A 16265-nucleotide genomic window follows, 5' to 3' on the forward strand; every position below is an offset into this window, starting at 1 on the left:
CATATCATCTCTAGCCGCTTTATCCTGTTCTACAGGGTCGCAGGCAAGCTGGAGCCTATCCCAGCTGACTATGGGCGAAAGGCGGGGTACACCCTGGACAAGTCGCCAGGTCATCACAGGGCTTATTAAAGCCATATGTTGCACAATAATTCTCCAGAAAAAGAACAATTCAAAGAAACCACTGAAAGCTTATTCATGTCCATGATGAGTGTATGTAAACTTCTGATCTCATTTGTATGGTGTAGGAGTTATTTACTCACATGGCCATGTTTGGTCCTCAAATTTGCATATAATGTGATGACTTAAAGAAGTCTAAAGAGAAAATCTAATTAGGCACAATACATTTAATAGGCAAGGCACACTGAATAGTGCAAAAAAGTTTAGGATCACAGTTAGTTATTACTGGTCAGGCATTTGAAGTGGTTCTTGAAGTAAAAAAGAGCATTCTGGTTGCTTGAATAGTTGGCATAACGGAACTTGGAATAGGCCTTATCGGTTTCCGATTGTCCCCACGGCAACATTCCTTTGATCTTGGATGCATGGTTGACTATAACATCATCACAGGAACCCACATGAAGAATACCAAGGCCATCAACAAAAAACTCTAGAATGGAAGGAGATATTCATGAGCATAAAAGGAAACCTTCCCAGCCACTAAATCAACAGCATCACATCGGACATTGTAGATAATAATAAACAACAAATAAATGTGATAAATGTTTAAATCGACATGAAAATGCTTACCTAGGTGTGCAACCCGTGCCAGACGAGGGTCAAAGCCCACTTGCCGCACCTTGTCGGTAAGCGCCATGAAGAAATTGATTACAGCATCCGCGACCACACAATTAGGAAAACCTTCAAGGGTATGATGGAAGCCCCTCCTCATGTGTAAACAGTCTCCGTCTTCTCCACCTTTTTCTGTCGAAATGATATGGCGGTAGTTGGCGGTGTATCCTGTCACCTCCCTGACTGCCCCTCCCACCTGGGTGCATGCAAAAACACACACAAAAACCACACACTTACACTACATCCATCCATTATCCCTAACCGCTTATTCTGTGCAAGGTCGCAGGCAAGCTGGAGCCTATCCCAGCTGACTATGGGCAAGAGGCAGGGTACACCCTGGACAAGTCGCCAGATCATCGTAGGGTTGACACATAGAGGCAACCAACCATTCACATTTACGGTCAATGTAGAGTCACCAATTAGCCTAATCTGCATGTCTTTGGACTGTGGGGGAAACCGGAGCATCCGGAGGAAACCCACACAGACACAGGGAGAACATGCGAACTCCACACAGAAAGGCCCTTGTCAGCCACTGGGCTTGAACCCAGAACCTTCTTGTTGTGAGGCAACAGTGCTAACCATGACCCCACCATGCTGCCCCACTTACACTACAGTGAATGAAATGTAGAGAAGGGTCACTTTCAAGCAGAGAAACATTGTGTGGACATCTTGTTGTAGGGTCTTGAGCATACTTGCTCTTGTTGGTAGCAATTAATTCATTTGTTTTGAGGTTTTGATTCATGAAGACATTTCACAAACCTGCAAATGATCTTATGTTCAGCCAAAATGAAAAAAATTAAGCTACTGTAGGTATCATGCCGCCATCTTGTGTCAGAACTACAATTCCCAGGCAACTTCCGCGTTGACTACGTCACGCCTGGGTGGGATCATGTACACATTCCTCAGGTTTCAACAAAAGGACTTGGAACACAGCCATCTTTGCCCTTTCACTTCGGACTCTGAACGAGACTGACCAGATAAAGAGAACTCACCATCAGACGTCTAAACAGCGCGTTTCCTTCTTTAATCTGCTCCTGATCAAAGTAGATATCGGAAACATGCGATCATCAACTCAAGCGAGTTATTAACCGGTTTGCAAGTATCACTTGTCTTTTAAACGCGTACGCGGCTGCGAGCAAAGGCAGTTTTCTAAAGAGCTCTTCTCTTTTCTTTCTTTTAAATCCGTGCACGGTGTTGAACAAAGACTTTGTCTTATCAACTACGAAGATCACCAAAGAAAGCTTCAGAACTTCTCTCTCCCTCACCGAAGACTTCTGACCTCAGGAAGCGCGCGCAACTTCCTCGAGCCTCCAACTTCAGACAGAAGACAAACTTCCTCTGCAGTAAGAAAAGGCATTGGGCAAACAGAAGTTTAAGTCTTAGGAATTAGTAAGAAGTGAAGTTGTATGAAGTTAAATGAAGTGTATACACTGAATCTTGGTTCTCTATCATTTGTTTGTTGATTTAAAAATTGGTTAATCCATAAGTTGCATGCTCTCTCTCTCTCTCTCTCTCTCTCTCTCTCTCCTTTTAACATCCTAAATTCATTACTCACTCATCTTGATCTCATTAAGATTTCAGTAACTCGGGTAATACTAGGAAGTTAAGAGAGTTGGCTGGCTGGAAAGTTTCCCTTCCACTGGGCCTCATACTGTATGGATTACATCAGCCACAGCATCCCAACTGAGAGAATGGGTAAAATCATATACACAGACAATATTGCCCAGAGTACCAACAGTGAAGAACTCCAGGAAATGGTCTCCATCTGGTATGACAAATTGACAGCACATGGGATGAAGATGAGCAAAGCCAAAACGGAAGTAATGAAAGTATCAAAATAACCCTCACTCCCAGCCCCAGTGGACCATCAGGGTAGGAGAGCACCAACTTGCTGAGACCACTGCCTTTAAGTATCTCGGTGGTTGGATCCAGAACAACGGAGCGTTGGAATGTGAAATCCAAGGAGGAGAGTTGGGGGAGTGGTTTATGACAAAAGGACTTCCAAGAGAGACTGAAAAGTAGAGTGTACCAAAACAATAGTAAGACCAACCCTACTCTCTGGAGCAGAAGTATGACCAGTGAAGAAGAACCAACTCAACAAACTAGAGGTAGCAGAGATGAGGTTCCTCAGAGCTATAAAGACCATCAGAGAAAGAACAAAAGTTAGACAGTTGAGAGAGAAGATACAAGAGAGCAGACTTTGGTGGTATGGACACAAAGAGAAGAGATCCATCAGAAATAATTAGATGGGTAGCAGAAAGAACGGAGATAGGGAAGAGAACCAGAGGACACCCAAAGAAAAGATGGGGGGGGGGGATCTCAAAGAGGATGCTCAGCAGATTGACTCGACCAGGATGAGTGAGTGATCGACAAAAATGGAGAGTGGCTATACGGAAACCCGACCCCCCCTTGAGGGGATTATATGGGATGATGATGGACATTCAATTATATGCAACGTTTCAGTCACAAAAGCATTTGTACAAACGACTGTAGTTAGCAAGCAAGAATGACAGTAGCAGCAGCAGCTGAAATCCCATGTATAGAATTAAATTTTTGATAATGTACATACATAAGCATTAATTGACATTATGTTTACGTAACGGGATGGAAAAGGAAATGGTCTGTTTTGCAGATCATAATATAATCCATGGCCTGAAGGTTAGAGAAGCAGGCCTGGGCCCAAAGGGTCATCGGTTTGATTCCCAAGACTGCCAGGAAAATGTGAAGGGAGATCAGTGAATGAACAGCACTTTCCCCTCCCTCTGTATCATGGCTAAAGTCAGGCTTGCAGTACTCTAGTCTAACTCGTACCCTGATTTTAAGGACTCGTAACTCGACTTGGACTTGAGCACTGGTGACTCGGATGTGTGCATTAACTGCATTCAAACTTGTAAATTGGAGGCTAGGGCTCTGATTTTTTTCTTTATTTTTTTGTAACATGCCATAATAATTTGGCAGAAGATATTTATAGCTACATTAATTTTTGTACCAATTTCGTGCAAGAGTGTCACACCTGTGTGTCTTGGCACGTGCATCAGATACACTTTCGGGCGCACTCCGGACAGCGCACGCGTCACAAGCGGACTCTCATGTAAACGACTCACACCTGCACAGGATTAAGGCGCAATCAGTGCACCTGTATAAAAACTGTGAAAACACTCTTACTTTGCAAAGTATTAAATTGCGTTGCTGACACATTACCAAGCCTTATTTCCTGATCCCTGATTTGTGGTTTCTTGTCTTTGGTTCTGCCGAGTCTACGATAGCCTGTTTGTGCCTCACTCGATCTATTGCCTGTTGCGCCGTTTTACAATTTTGCCTGCCGTTCTGGATTGTTTACCGTCTTCACTTGTATTAATAAACACACCTTCTGCACTTACATCCGTCTCCCAACCATCTCTGACCGAATACTTCACACTCCCTGATAAAGAGAAGCACATTCACCTGTTTATACATCATGTTCAGGAACAAACTCATGTTAATGGTGCTGAAACAGCCACCGTCAAATGGTGCGGTTGGAGTCTTGTTCTCGGACTCAACTTGGATCAATAGTGGACTCGACTCGGAATTTTTTTTAATGACTTGGACTTGAACACTGGGGACTCGAGACTGGACTCGAGGTTTAGTGACTTGACTACAACACTGGCTGAAGTGCCCTTGCGCAAGGCACCTAACCCTTAACTACTCCCCAGGTGCTGTAGCATAGCTGCCCACTGCTCTGGGTATGTGCGTGTGCTCATTGCTCACGTGTGTTCGCTGCTTCAAATGGGTGAAATGCAGAGGAGGACCTTCACTGTGCTTGAGTGTACATGTGACAAAAATAAAGACAACTTCTTTTATAACTACAAGGAGGTGCATTAAATGACAATGACATTTAACAGATGTTGTAAATGCAGTTTAAAGGGAGGAGTGCAAGACAGAAAAAATCTTGCAGCAGTAGCATAAAGATCTTTGGGAGACGAAAAAGCACGAAACTGCTTGAAACACTGAGTGTGAGTGCAACGTACATTTTCTTGATGCTTTCCTCACACTGGACATTCGAGCAGGTGAACAGGAACCAATGTTTTTTTTTTTTTTTTTTTTTTTACAAACAGTGCAACCAGGAATCATACCGTGAACATTTTTCAAAATGGAACAACCATTTTGAATTATTTAGTGATTCAGTGAAATTATCAGCACTTTACTGCAGGGAGGCTGCACAATGACAGGATATAACACCTGTGCACACAAGCATCAGTTGAAAGAAAGGACAAAAAAAAAAAGTGTGAGAAACAAAGCAGCTACGGTTGAATTGACTTGAACATGAGCACTTGCTTGCACACTGCTGCTTTGCTGATGGAGAATGTAAATAAATTGGCAACAATTAAAAAAAGGTTTGTTATGACCAAGCTGACTTAGGTTATTAGCATAACCCAGAGGCAAAGGCAAAGTGCTAAATAAATAAATAAATAAATAAATAAAGTAAGTGTTCCTCTTACCAGGTCTAAACTGGTGCGCTCTAACACATCTACCATTTTCTCCAACCTCGTGTTCGAGGTGAAGATAAAGTCGTCATCCACCCACAGCACATACTTGGTCGTCACCTGAGACACCGCGAGATTACGTCCAGCAAACCAGCCCTGTTGGAAAGTTTAAAAAGGTCAGTTATGATGTTCAGCAAGTATTGAAACATTTGTTCCCTTCACAAGAACTACACGGACAACCTGGTCAAAAAATATTTAATGCTTTAATGCATGTCAAAATGCTATCCTTTTCAAACAAATCAATCTTAAAGCTAGACGGCCTTTCGATTTCATAAAATCAGTGAAATTTAGTTTTCTCTGAAATGTGGTCATTGTGATACATGTTTATTTCTGTAATATGTCACAAACAGGGATGAGAATGAAAAATATTTTAAAAGTCTGAAAAAACCGGGGCGGGGCACGGGGGGGGGGGGGGGGCCCATGGGGCTAATTATTTTTGGCTATTTTTTTTTTTACCACCCCAAAACCATTCATTTTATCAGCAAAAATTTGCAATGTATTTGGAAATAAATTCCCCTTCTTGGTGGACTCCCAGGTGAAAATGATTAATATGGTACAAGAGACTTGTTTTTAATCAATTCACATTTGATTATTTCAAAAAATCAATGCACCTTTTAATATAAACGAGCTCGACAGTATTACATTTCTGCATTTTTGTGATTCATCTTTGAATACTCTAATCCTTTAAAATGAAGTGCAAACCAGAAAAAACTTCTATCATATAATTCTCTTAAGCTTTCTTCTGATGTTATCATGGTAGCAGGAGGTCTTGCATATTAAGCAGGCAACTTTCAACATCACTTATCACTTCCCTTTCAACTGCTGTGTGTACTAACTAGGTTTTATCTGGACAGGATGTTGTGTAATGTAATGCATATACCATATGGTCAATCTGAAGATCAAGATGGTGATTTTGAATTAAAGAACAGGCGTGTACAATTGGCATTACATACTGGAAATTTTTTTTAAATCAAAAACTATAAGTTCATCTCAGCCTAAAAAATTTGGGCAGACGCTCCCGCGCGGCACATACCAGCAATTCCGTCTCCCTATGAAATGAGCAATAAGTAGGAGAGTTATACACGGTATCATACCTAAAATTTTATCAGAAATATAGATATGAGACTATGATTCTCCCCAACATGCTACATTAGATAAGCTAACCCCATTTATAAAAAGATACACACTTATATATGACGTGTAATTGATATGTATTTTTGGGGGCGCGCGCGCTCTCTCTGCCATGCCGATCCTGTAGGCTGCACTGACTCAAACTCCGGTCCTCGAGAAAAGAGATAAAAGCCCACCCACACTGAAAGCTGATTGGGTTACTCAGCAAAATAAGCCAATCAAGATGCTCTTTGTCTGGCATGCGCTACATGAACAGGCACACAGGCAGTGTTGCCAGATTGGGTGCTTTTAAGTGCATTTTGGCGGGGTTTTGAACATATTTTGGGCTGGAAAACGTCAGCAGTATCTGGCAACACTGCATACAGTCTCCCTCGCGCGCGCACATTCTAAGATGCGCGCGCACGCTCTTGCTCGCTTCTATCAATATGCAGGAGACTCCGGGAACTTCCGGGAGACTTGGGATGTCTGTGTTATAAGGTGACCACAGATCGTTAATCATCCCCCCCCCAAAAAAAAAAAAAAAAATTTCTCAACGGATTTACATCGATCTCAAAAACGATCATTTTGGTCTGAAAAAGTCGGAAATCCGCCAATCGGCGGAAAATTCTCATCCCTGCACAAAAAACCAGGCCATTCTGTGGCTGGGAAGTTATTTAATTTGAGGGGATTAAAGCAAATAGTGTGCATGAAATCGCTTGCCTCGTGCAGTCAAGCAGACAGAGGAAGTCCATGTGCGCATGCACAGGTTTACCTCCTTCTTCTTCTTTTAGGTTTTACAGCAGCTGGCATCCACAGTGTTGCATTACTGCCATCTACAGGTTTACAGTGTCTTGTAAAAACTATTCATCCCCCGTGGTGTTTGTCCTGTTTTGTCGCATTCCAAGCTGGAATTAAAATGGATTTTTGGAGGGAGCACCATTTGATTTACACAAAATGCCGACCACTTTAAAAGGTGAAAATTGTTGTTTTATTGTGACACACACAATAATTAAGATGAAAAAACAGAAATCTGGAGTGTGCATACGTATTCACCCCCCCTCATATGAAATCCCTAAATAAGAGTTGCTCCAACCAATTCACTTCATAAGACACATAATTAGTTGATTAAGATCCACCTGTGTGCAATCAAAGTGTCACATGATCTGTCACATGATGTCTGTATAAATCAACCTGTTCTGGAAGGACCCTGACTCTGCAACACTACTAAGCAAGCAACATGAAAACCAAGGAGCCTTCAAACAGGTCAGAGACAAAGTTGTGGAGAAGTATAGATCAGGGTTGGGTTATAAAAAATATCCCAAACTTTGAATATCCCACGGAGCACCATTAAATCCATTATAGCAAAATGGAAAGAATATGGCACCACTACAAACCTGACAAGAGAAGGTCGTCCACCAAAACTCTCAGACCGGGCAAGGAGGGCATTGATCAGAGATGCAACAAAGACACCAAAGAAGCTGCAAAGATCCACAGTGGAGATGGGAGCATCTGTCCATAGGACGACTTTTAGTTGTACACTCCACAGAGCGGGACTTTATGGAAGAGTGGCCAGAAAAAAAAGAAAAAAAAATTGCTTTAAAAAAACCCTCACATTTGGAGTTTGCCCAACAGCATGTGGCAGACTCCCCAAACACATGGAAGAAGATTCTCTGGCCAAATGAGACAAAAATGTAACTTTTTGTCCATCAGGGGAAATGCCATGTGTGGCGCAAACCCAACAGCCTGAGAACACCATTCCTACAGTGAAGCATGGTGGTGGCAGCATCATGCTGTGGGGATGTTTTTCATCTGCAGGGACAGGAAAGCTGGTCAGGACTGAAGGAAAGGTGGATGGCACTAAATACAGGGCAATTCTGGAGGAAAACCTGTTTGAGCCAGCCAGAGGTTTCAGACTGGAACGAAGGTTCATGGTCTAGCAGACCCTAAACATACTGCTAAAGCTACACTGGAGTTGTTTAAAGGGAAACATTTAAATGTTTTGGAATGTCCTAACCAAAGCCCAGACCTCAATCCAATTGAGAATCTGTGGCATAACTTGAAGATTGCTGTACACCAACGCAACCCATCTAACTTGAAGGAGTTGGAGCAGTTTTGCCTTGAGGAATGGGCAAAAATCCCAGTGGCTAGATGTGTTAAGCTAATAGAGACAAACCCCATGAGACTTGCAGCTGTAATTGCAGCAAAAGGTGGCTCTACAAAGTATTGACTTTGGGTGGTGAATACCTATGCACACTCCAGATTTCTGTTTTTTTTTCATCTTATTGTTTGTGTCACAACAAAACAACAATGTGCACCTTTAAAGTGGTAGGCATTTTTTGTAAATCAAAATGTTGCTAACCCTCCAAAAATCCATTTTAATTCCAGCTTGTAATGCAACAAAACAGGACAAACAACAAGGGGGATGAATACTTTTGCAAGGCACTGTACCTTTGACCGTGCACTGACCGTTCCATCATTGTCGCTAAACGATCAGCTGATCACACCGAGGTGCTCGCTGACTGCCAATATTTATTATTAGTTTGGTCCTGTGTTCCTTTCCTTCATATAAAACAATGTCTTTTCTTCTCGCTTTCCGTTACTGTAGTCGGTCTTTCATGTTTCATTCGCACACTCACGTCCTCCGTTTTTCTCTCCTGATTCAAATTTGTATCCCACAATGCCTTGCATGAACGGGTAAAGCCCACCACACGATGCATAACGTAGTATCTTGAATTGGGTTATGCTGAAGCAGGAAAAAAATAGTGGCGAATTTAGGGCCACGTGACCTTTAATTCATTAATCGTTCTATTTAAAAAAATAAAAATAAAACTGGAAGTCTGTGACTCAAATTCAGTAGCTTTTGGACCACTAAAAATAAGTGGGTGTCAGGGAAAATTCTTTTTGTAACCTACACTTGAAAAATCTGAAAGGCAGTCTACCTTTAAACCTTAAATGAATTTTAAAATGAAGATCATCAACCAACATGCATCAGTACATTTAAATGTCTGCAACAAAGACAGGTTCGGAATGGAAGCAGTTAATGTTATATCAAAAGCAGTGAAGCAGAGATAAAAACATAACCATTAATCTCAAGATAAAGTCTGTAACGGGCTAGTAAACCGGCGAACCCGGAACTAGCATGAATAGACTAAAACACACACACACTTTAAATAATTAGTCATCATGTAGCTAGCAGCTACTGGCAAAAATGAATGCTACAGTTTGTGGAGGCCATGCTAACTTGTATTTAAATGAGCTAAACGGGGTTTTTAGCAACCCAAATATCACTTGATCTCAAATGTAGAGCCTGACTGAAGCATTGTATCCTTATATGATGGTGTATGATGGTGTAGCTGATAAAATGGCCAGCGAACGTTTGAATAAGATAAGGTAATCAAATAAACTGGTACCTGAGCATACAGTACATTCATGGGGAAAAGAAAGAATACCATACCAAAGAAAGACATATATTAGAGACTTGTGTCACGGTTTTGGTTCTCCATCTCCCAGATGGAGCACATATGAAAAATACGAGTGGTGCATTTCCCAGCAGAACGCTTATATGTCTATAATATATAAAAATATAGAATTGAAAGGGGGTGTACTTTCTTTTCCTCGTGACTGTATGTTAGGGGTTGCACGATGACAATTTTTTACTTGTAGTTTGTACTAGTATTGGTTCAACTGCGTTGTCTGGATGGATTTTCAATCATGTTCAAATCTGGCCTCTGGGGGAAAAAAAAAAAGCTAGTCTGGATCGGACTCTTAACTAGGGATGAATAACGAGATGTAACTTTTACACAGCGCTGGCCAAAGCCGCCACGGTGCAAGGTTTTATCTCATCTCATCTCATTATCTCTAGCCGCTTTATCCTTCTACAGGGTCGCAGGCAAGCTGGAGCCTATCCCAGCTGACTACGGGCGAAAGGCGGGGTACACCCTGGACAAGTCGCCAGGTCATCACAGGGCTGACACATAGACACATTCACACTCACATTCACACCTACGCTCAATTTAGAGTCACCAGTTAACCTAACCTGCATGTCTTTGGACTGTGGGGGAAACCGGAGCACCCGGAGGAAACCCACGCGGACACGAGGAGAACATGCAAACTCCACACAGAAAGGCCCTCGCCGGCCCCGGGGCTCGAACCCAGGACCTTCTTGCTGTGAGGCGACAGCGCTAACCACTACACCACCGTGTCGCCCTGCAAGGTTTTACTGAAATTGTATTTAGTATTGAAGGATGACAAATAACTGTGGGCGAAGTTCCTTCAGGAGCAGGTAGGAATGGGATTAAAAGAGTGTGTGCGAGAGACATTTCATGCAAACTAATAATGGTTCATTATAGCAGGAAGACTTTTTTCCAGTGTAGTCTTACGCAGCAGACTGCAGATTTAACGTCACCCTTTCCCATGTTCAATACTGCTGCTTGCGCTCCACCCCCTCCCTTACAAAAAAGAAGTGTATTCAGGTGTGCCTCTACAGTAGTATACTTCTTTTAAACTAAAAATAAAAGGGTATGCTTTCAGTTTACTTTTTATTTACTTAGAGATATACAGTACTTAATAAAGTTATACATAAGTATACTTGGCTTATACTGAAAAAGTATATTGAAAAGTCTAAGTATATTAAGCTTATACTTAAAATTTTGATCAAGATATACTTAACAAAAGTGCAATAAAGTATTAAAATATTTGTGCCTTATGTTTAAGTGGACTTGCCCTGTAGTTGTGCTTATCCTTTTAATAGTAGCCTATAAAATACTTCTTTTTCACACACATTAGCTTCTTTGTGATATACGGCAGCATGTTTTAAATCCCATCTTTTAAATCTGCATTCTTACCTTTATAACTTCACTGTAACTTAAGGTACAAAACACTTGAGTTGTCTACTGGTAGTGTGCATGAGGTAAGGGTTAGGGCTAGAAAACTAATAGTATACCTAGAAGGGTAATTGCAGTGTACTTCAAAACTAAAGCATAGACTAGATGTATATAACCAGTAACTAATAGTATATTTCCAATATGCTCTAAAGTATACTTTTATAAACTAAAACGTGGACTAAAAGTATAAAACAAGGTCAACTCATAGTAGTATCCTATGAAGTATGCTTTTGTAAACTAAAGAGTGGACTACAAGTATAGAACTAGTAAACTATTAGTACAAGCCCGATTCCAAAAAAGTCGGGACAAAGTACAAATTGTAAATAAAAACAGAATGCAATAATTTACACATCTCAAAAACTGATATTGTATTCACAATAGAACATAGACAACATATCAAATGTCGAAAGTGAGACATTTTGAAATTTCATGCCAAATATTGGCTCATTTGAAATTTCATGACAGCAACACATCTCAAAAAAGTTGGGACAGGGGCAATAAGAGGCTGGAAAAGTTAAAGGTACAAAAAAAGAACAGCTGGAGGACCAAACTGCAACTCATTAGGTCAATTAGCAATAGGTCATTAACATGACTGGGTATAAAAAGAGCATCTTGGAGTGGCAGTGGCTCTCAGAAGTAAAGATGGGAAGAGGATCACCAATCCCCCTAATTCTGCGCCGACAAATAGTGGAGCAATATCAGAAAGGAGTTCGACAGTGTAAAATTGCAAAGAGTTTGAACATATCATCATCTACAGTGCATAATATCATCAAAAGATTCAGAGAATCTGGAAGAATCTCTGTGCGTAAGGGTCAAGGCCGGAAAACCATACTGGGTGTCCGTGATCTTCGGGCCCTTAGACGGCACTGCATCACATACAGGCATGCTTCTGTATTGGAAATCACAAAATGGGCTCAGGAATATTTCCAGGGAACATTATCTGTGAACACAATTCACTGTGCCATCTGCCGTTGCCAGCTAAAACTCTATAGTTCAAAGAAGAAGCCGTATCTAAACATAATCCAGAAGCGCAGACGTCTTCTCTGGGCCAAGGCTCATTTAAAATGGACTGTGGCAAAGTGGAAAACTGTTCTGTGGTCAGACTAATCAAAATTTGAAGTTCTTTATGGAAATCAGGGACGCCGTGTCATTCGGACTAAAGAGGAGAAGGACGACCCGAGTTGTTATCAGCGCTCAGTTCAGAAGCCTGCATCTCTGATGGTATGGGGTTGCATTAGTGCGTGTGGCATGGGCAGCTTACACATCTGGAAAGACACCATCAATGCTGAAAGGTATATCCAGGTTCTAGAGCAACATATGCTCCCATCCATACGACGTCTCTTTCAAGGAAGACCTTGCATTTTCCAACATGACAATGCCAAACCACATACTGCATCAATTACAGCATCATGGCTGCGTAGAAGAAGGGTCCGGGTACTGAACTGGCCAGGCTGCAGTCCAGATCTTTCACCCATAGAAAACATTTGGCGCATCATAAAACGGAAGATACGACAAAAAAGACCTAAGACAGTTGAGCAACTAGAATCCTACATTAGACAAGAATGGGTTAACATTCCTATCCCTAAACTTGAGCAACTTGTCTCCTCAGTCCCCAGACGTTTACAGACTGTTGTAAAGAGAAAAGGGGATGTCTCACAGTGGTAAACATGGCCTTGTCCCAACTTTTTTGAGGTGTGTTGTCATGAAATTAAAAAAAAAATCACCTAATTTTTCTCTTTAAATGATACATTTTCTCAGTTTAAACATTTGATTGGTCATCTATGTTCTATTCTGAATAAAATATGGAATTTTGAAACTTCCACATCATTGCATTCCATTTTTATTTACAATTTGTACTTTGTCCCAACTTTTTTGGAATCGGGGTTGTATACAAGTTTACTTCTGGTCTACTTGCAGTACAAAATAATAGTTGTATACTCAGAGTTTACTTCTCTTAGACTTAAAGTATACTTTTTTTATAAACTAAAATTGGGCCGATTTAGTCCCAAGAAGTATTAGGTTAGTTTACTTACAAGTATACTGCAAGTACATTGATATCAGTATACTTAAGGAAATATACTTTAACTTTACTTAAGTCGACTTAATAAAATGAACTTGAAGTACAATTCTTTTTGATAAGGGCTCCCCCGAGACAATGCATGCACATCTCAATTATTTCTATTAGGACTTTGAATTTTTTTTAAATTGCTATTCTGCTAAACTCCTGTAGGGCTCCAATACTGAGAGACTTGTTTCAACAAAGTACATTTCTTTATAGCTTTTCTTAGCTGTGCTCTATACAGTCTGCCTACATGCGTATCCTTACCGTCTAAATCACCATTTTTCCACTGCCCAGACTAGTCGACATCCCCACAACAAAGACGAGTGAATTTATTAGTTGACTAGACTACACAATCCCTAGTATATGCGTCGTTATACAAACTACGTGTTGGCTTGTGCACTTGATTAGATCACCATTTTGCAGCATCGTGTACTGTGTGCGTGTGATGCATTGCATGGACATGGCAGTGAATTTGACTTTATCAGTTTCTTGTGACCACAGGCAATGAGACTACCGGCATGGTTACTGATTTGGGAGTTGATTAAAATTATTTCACTTTGTCAAACTTGAGCAAACAAACAGTTTGTAATTTGAGTCAGTATTTTGACACTGTTTTGAATATCAGGTCTCTAATTTATTTGCCATCTATCCCTCATTCAGGTAGGTGAAATTAGGCACGAGACATTTTAAAATTAAATGTATTCAATTAAATTCACTGCTAATCCGACCCATTTTATGGTAACCCTTTGAAATTCATTCTAGACAAGCAAAACTCTTTACCTTTTTAAAAGGCATGGTGTAATGCTCTACGTAGGGGCCAGTTACAGGCTTCGGATGCTCGCTGTCATCAGCTATAACTATCGTGACCGTTGGATAGAACTTTCGAATGCTGTCAATCAAATCCTGAAGCTTGTCGTAACGCAGAAATGTTTTTGTAGCAATGGTGACAAGCGAGCTTATGTTGTATTCTAGAAGAGGAGGGGGAAAAATAAAGAAACAAACATATTAATCATTTTGAAAACACTGTATGTGCATCATTACATATCAGGACCTGTATGAATTACCTCCTTTAGGTCCAGTGGGTCCGGGATCATAGAGCTTAGGAGTGATTTCATGGCGGATTTTAATGGTGAAAGCTGCCTGGAACCCATCAGTCCCAAATTGCACTGGTTTATAAAACATTAAGGTGAAGGATTAGTTATCCAAAGAAGTGGCATTAGTAAGACAACCCTACAAATTTACAGAAAAAAGTGGCTTTTTTTTTTTTTAATTTACAAAAATGACATTAAAGCTGTTCAGATTTTTCAACTGTAGGTCATAAAAAGAATTTTTCCCCCCGACACCCGGTTATTTTTGTTTAGTGGACCGAAAGCTACCGAATTCAAATCAAAGACTTCCAATTTTATTCGTTTTTTTTTTAAACAATTAATAAATTTAGCTCCACGCGGCCATAAATTCTCCGCTATTTTCCCCTGCTTCATCCAGGACCCAGTTCAAGATACTACGTCATGCATCACATGGTGGGCTTTCCCTGTTCGCGCAAGGCATTGTCTCTCATCTCATTATCTCTAGCCGCTTTATCCTGTTCTACAGGGTCGCAGGTAAGCTGGAGCCTATCCCAGCTGACTACGGGCGAAAGGCGGGGTACACCCTGGACAAGTCGCCAGGTCATCACAGGGCTGACACATAGACACAGACAACCATTCACACTCACATTCACACCTACGGTCAATTTAGAGTCACCAGTTAACCTAACCTGCATGTCTTTGGACTGTGGGGGAAACCGGAGCACCCGGAGGAAACCCACGCGGACACGGCGAGAACATGCAAACTCCGCACAGAAAGGCCCTCGCCGGCCATGGGGCTCGAACCCAGACCTTCTTGCTGTGAGGTGACAGCGCTAACCACTACACCACCATGCCGCCCCACAAGGCATTGTGGGACAAATTTGAAACAGGAGAGAAAAATGGAGGACGCGAGTGTGTGAATGAAACGTGAAGGACCGACTACAGTAACGGAAAGCAAGAAGAAAAGACGTTATGTTATATACAAAGGAAAGGAAACAGGACCAAGCTAATAAATATCGGCGGTCAGCGAGCACCTCGGTGTGATCAGCTGTTCGTTTAGCGACAGAATGATGGAACTCAGTGCACGCTCAACGGTAAACCTGCGCGCGCGCACACGGACTTCCTCTGTCTGCTTGACTGCGCGAAGCGAGCGATTTCATGCACATTATTTGCTTTCATCCCCTCAAATTAAATAACTTCCCAGCCACAGAATGGCCTGATATTTTTTTGAGATATTACAGAAATAAACATACATCACAATGACCAAATTTCAGAGGGAACTAAATTTCACCAGTTATGAAACTGAAAGGCCGTCAAGCTTTAAATTTATAAGCAGATCAGGTGAACTTTATTTGGGGGGGTTAAAAAAAAATCATCATGCTGAACATCATCCATACATCAGAAATAGAGCCCTGCACTCCCACGGGAGTCCCGCGGGACCCGACGCAAAGCAGTGCAGCGCGGGACAAATTTTGAAAGCTCATTGCGGGCGCGGGCGGGAGGGGGAGTGCACAATGCGGGAGAGGTGATAAGCTGCAGTCTCGCTAACTAAAAACGTGTTTAAAATAAAATTTATAAATTATTAATTTATGTCTATCATATATAATTTGTGCTGGATATTTTATTTGGCATTAATAAAAACATTTTAAGATGCCTAAATTTGCGGATGTGGTCTAATCTCGCGTACGTTTCCGATTCCTTTCTGCTCCTCCGTGTTTGAGATCTCCGATCACGGCAGAAGAGCAGAGCTCCTCTAGTGAAGCTCACAGTGCTTCAGAAGTAAGTGCTGCTTTAAAAAGAAAGTAGGGGGCGGGGCACCATCACGCTGTGTCTT

At 41.4% G+C, this 16265-nt stretch overlaps 1 protein-coding gene across 3 annotated transcripts in view; it reads right to left on the reverse strand.

Moving 5' to 3' along the window:
- Positions 1-329: 329 nt before the first annotated feature.
- Positions 330-16265, reverse strand: part of b4galnt1a (beta-1,4-N-acetyl-galactosaminyl transferase 1a) — a 60032-nt gene continuing 44096 nt past the window's right edge. For all 3 annotated transcript variants that reach the window (XM_060938481.1, XM_060938480.1, XM_060938479.1), the window contains 5 exons: positions 14429-14530; positions 14145-14332; positions 5265-5405; positions 745-982; positions 330-604 (listed from right to left, as the gene is read on the reverse strand). In XM_060938481.1, the coding sequence (XP_060794464.1) occupies positions 393-604; positions 745-982; positions 5265-5405; positions 14145-14332; positions 14429-14530 (881 nt within the window). In that variant the 3' untranslated portion in view covers positions 330-392. The remainder of the gene's footprint in view (positions 605-744; positions 983-5264; positions 5406-14144; positions 14333-14428; positions 14531-16265) is intronic.

The sequence above is a fragment of the Neoarius graeffei genome, chromosome 13, assembly GCF_027579695.1.
Source record: "Neoarius graeffei isolate fNeoGra1 chromosome 13, fNeoGra1.pri, whole genome shotgun sequence".
Classification (NCBI taxonomy): domain Eukaryota; kingdom Metazoa; phylum Chordata; class Actinopteri; order Siluriformes; family Ariidae; genus Neoarius; species Neoarius graeffei.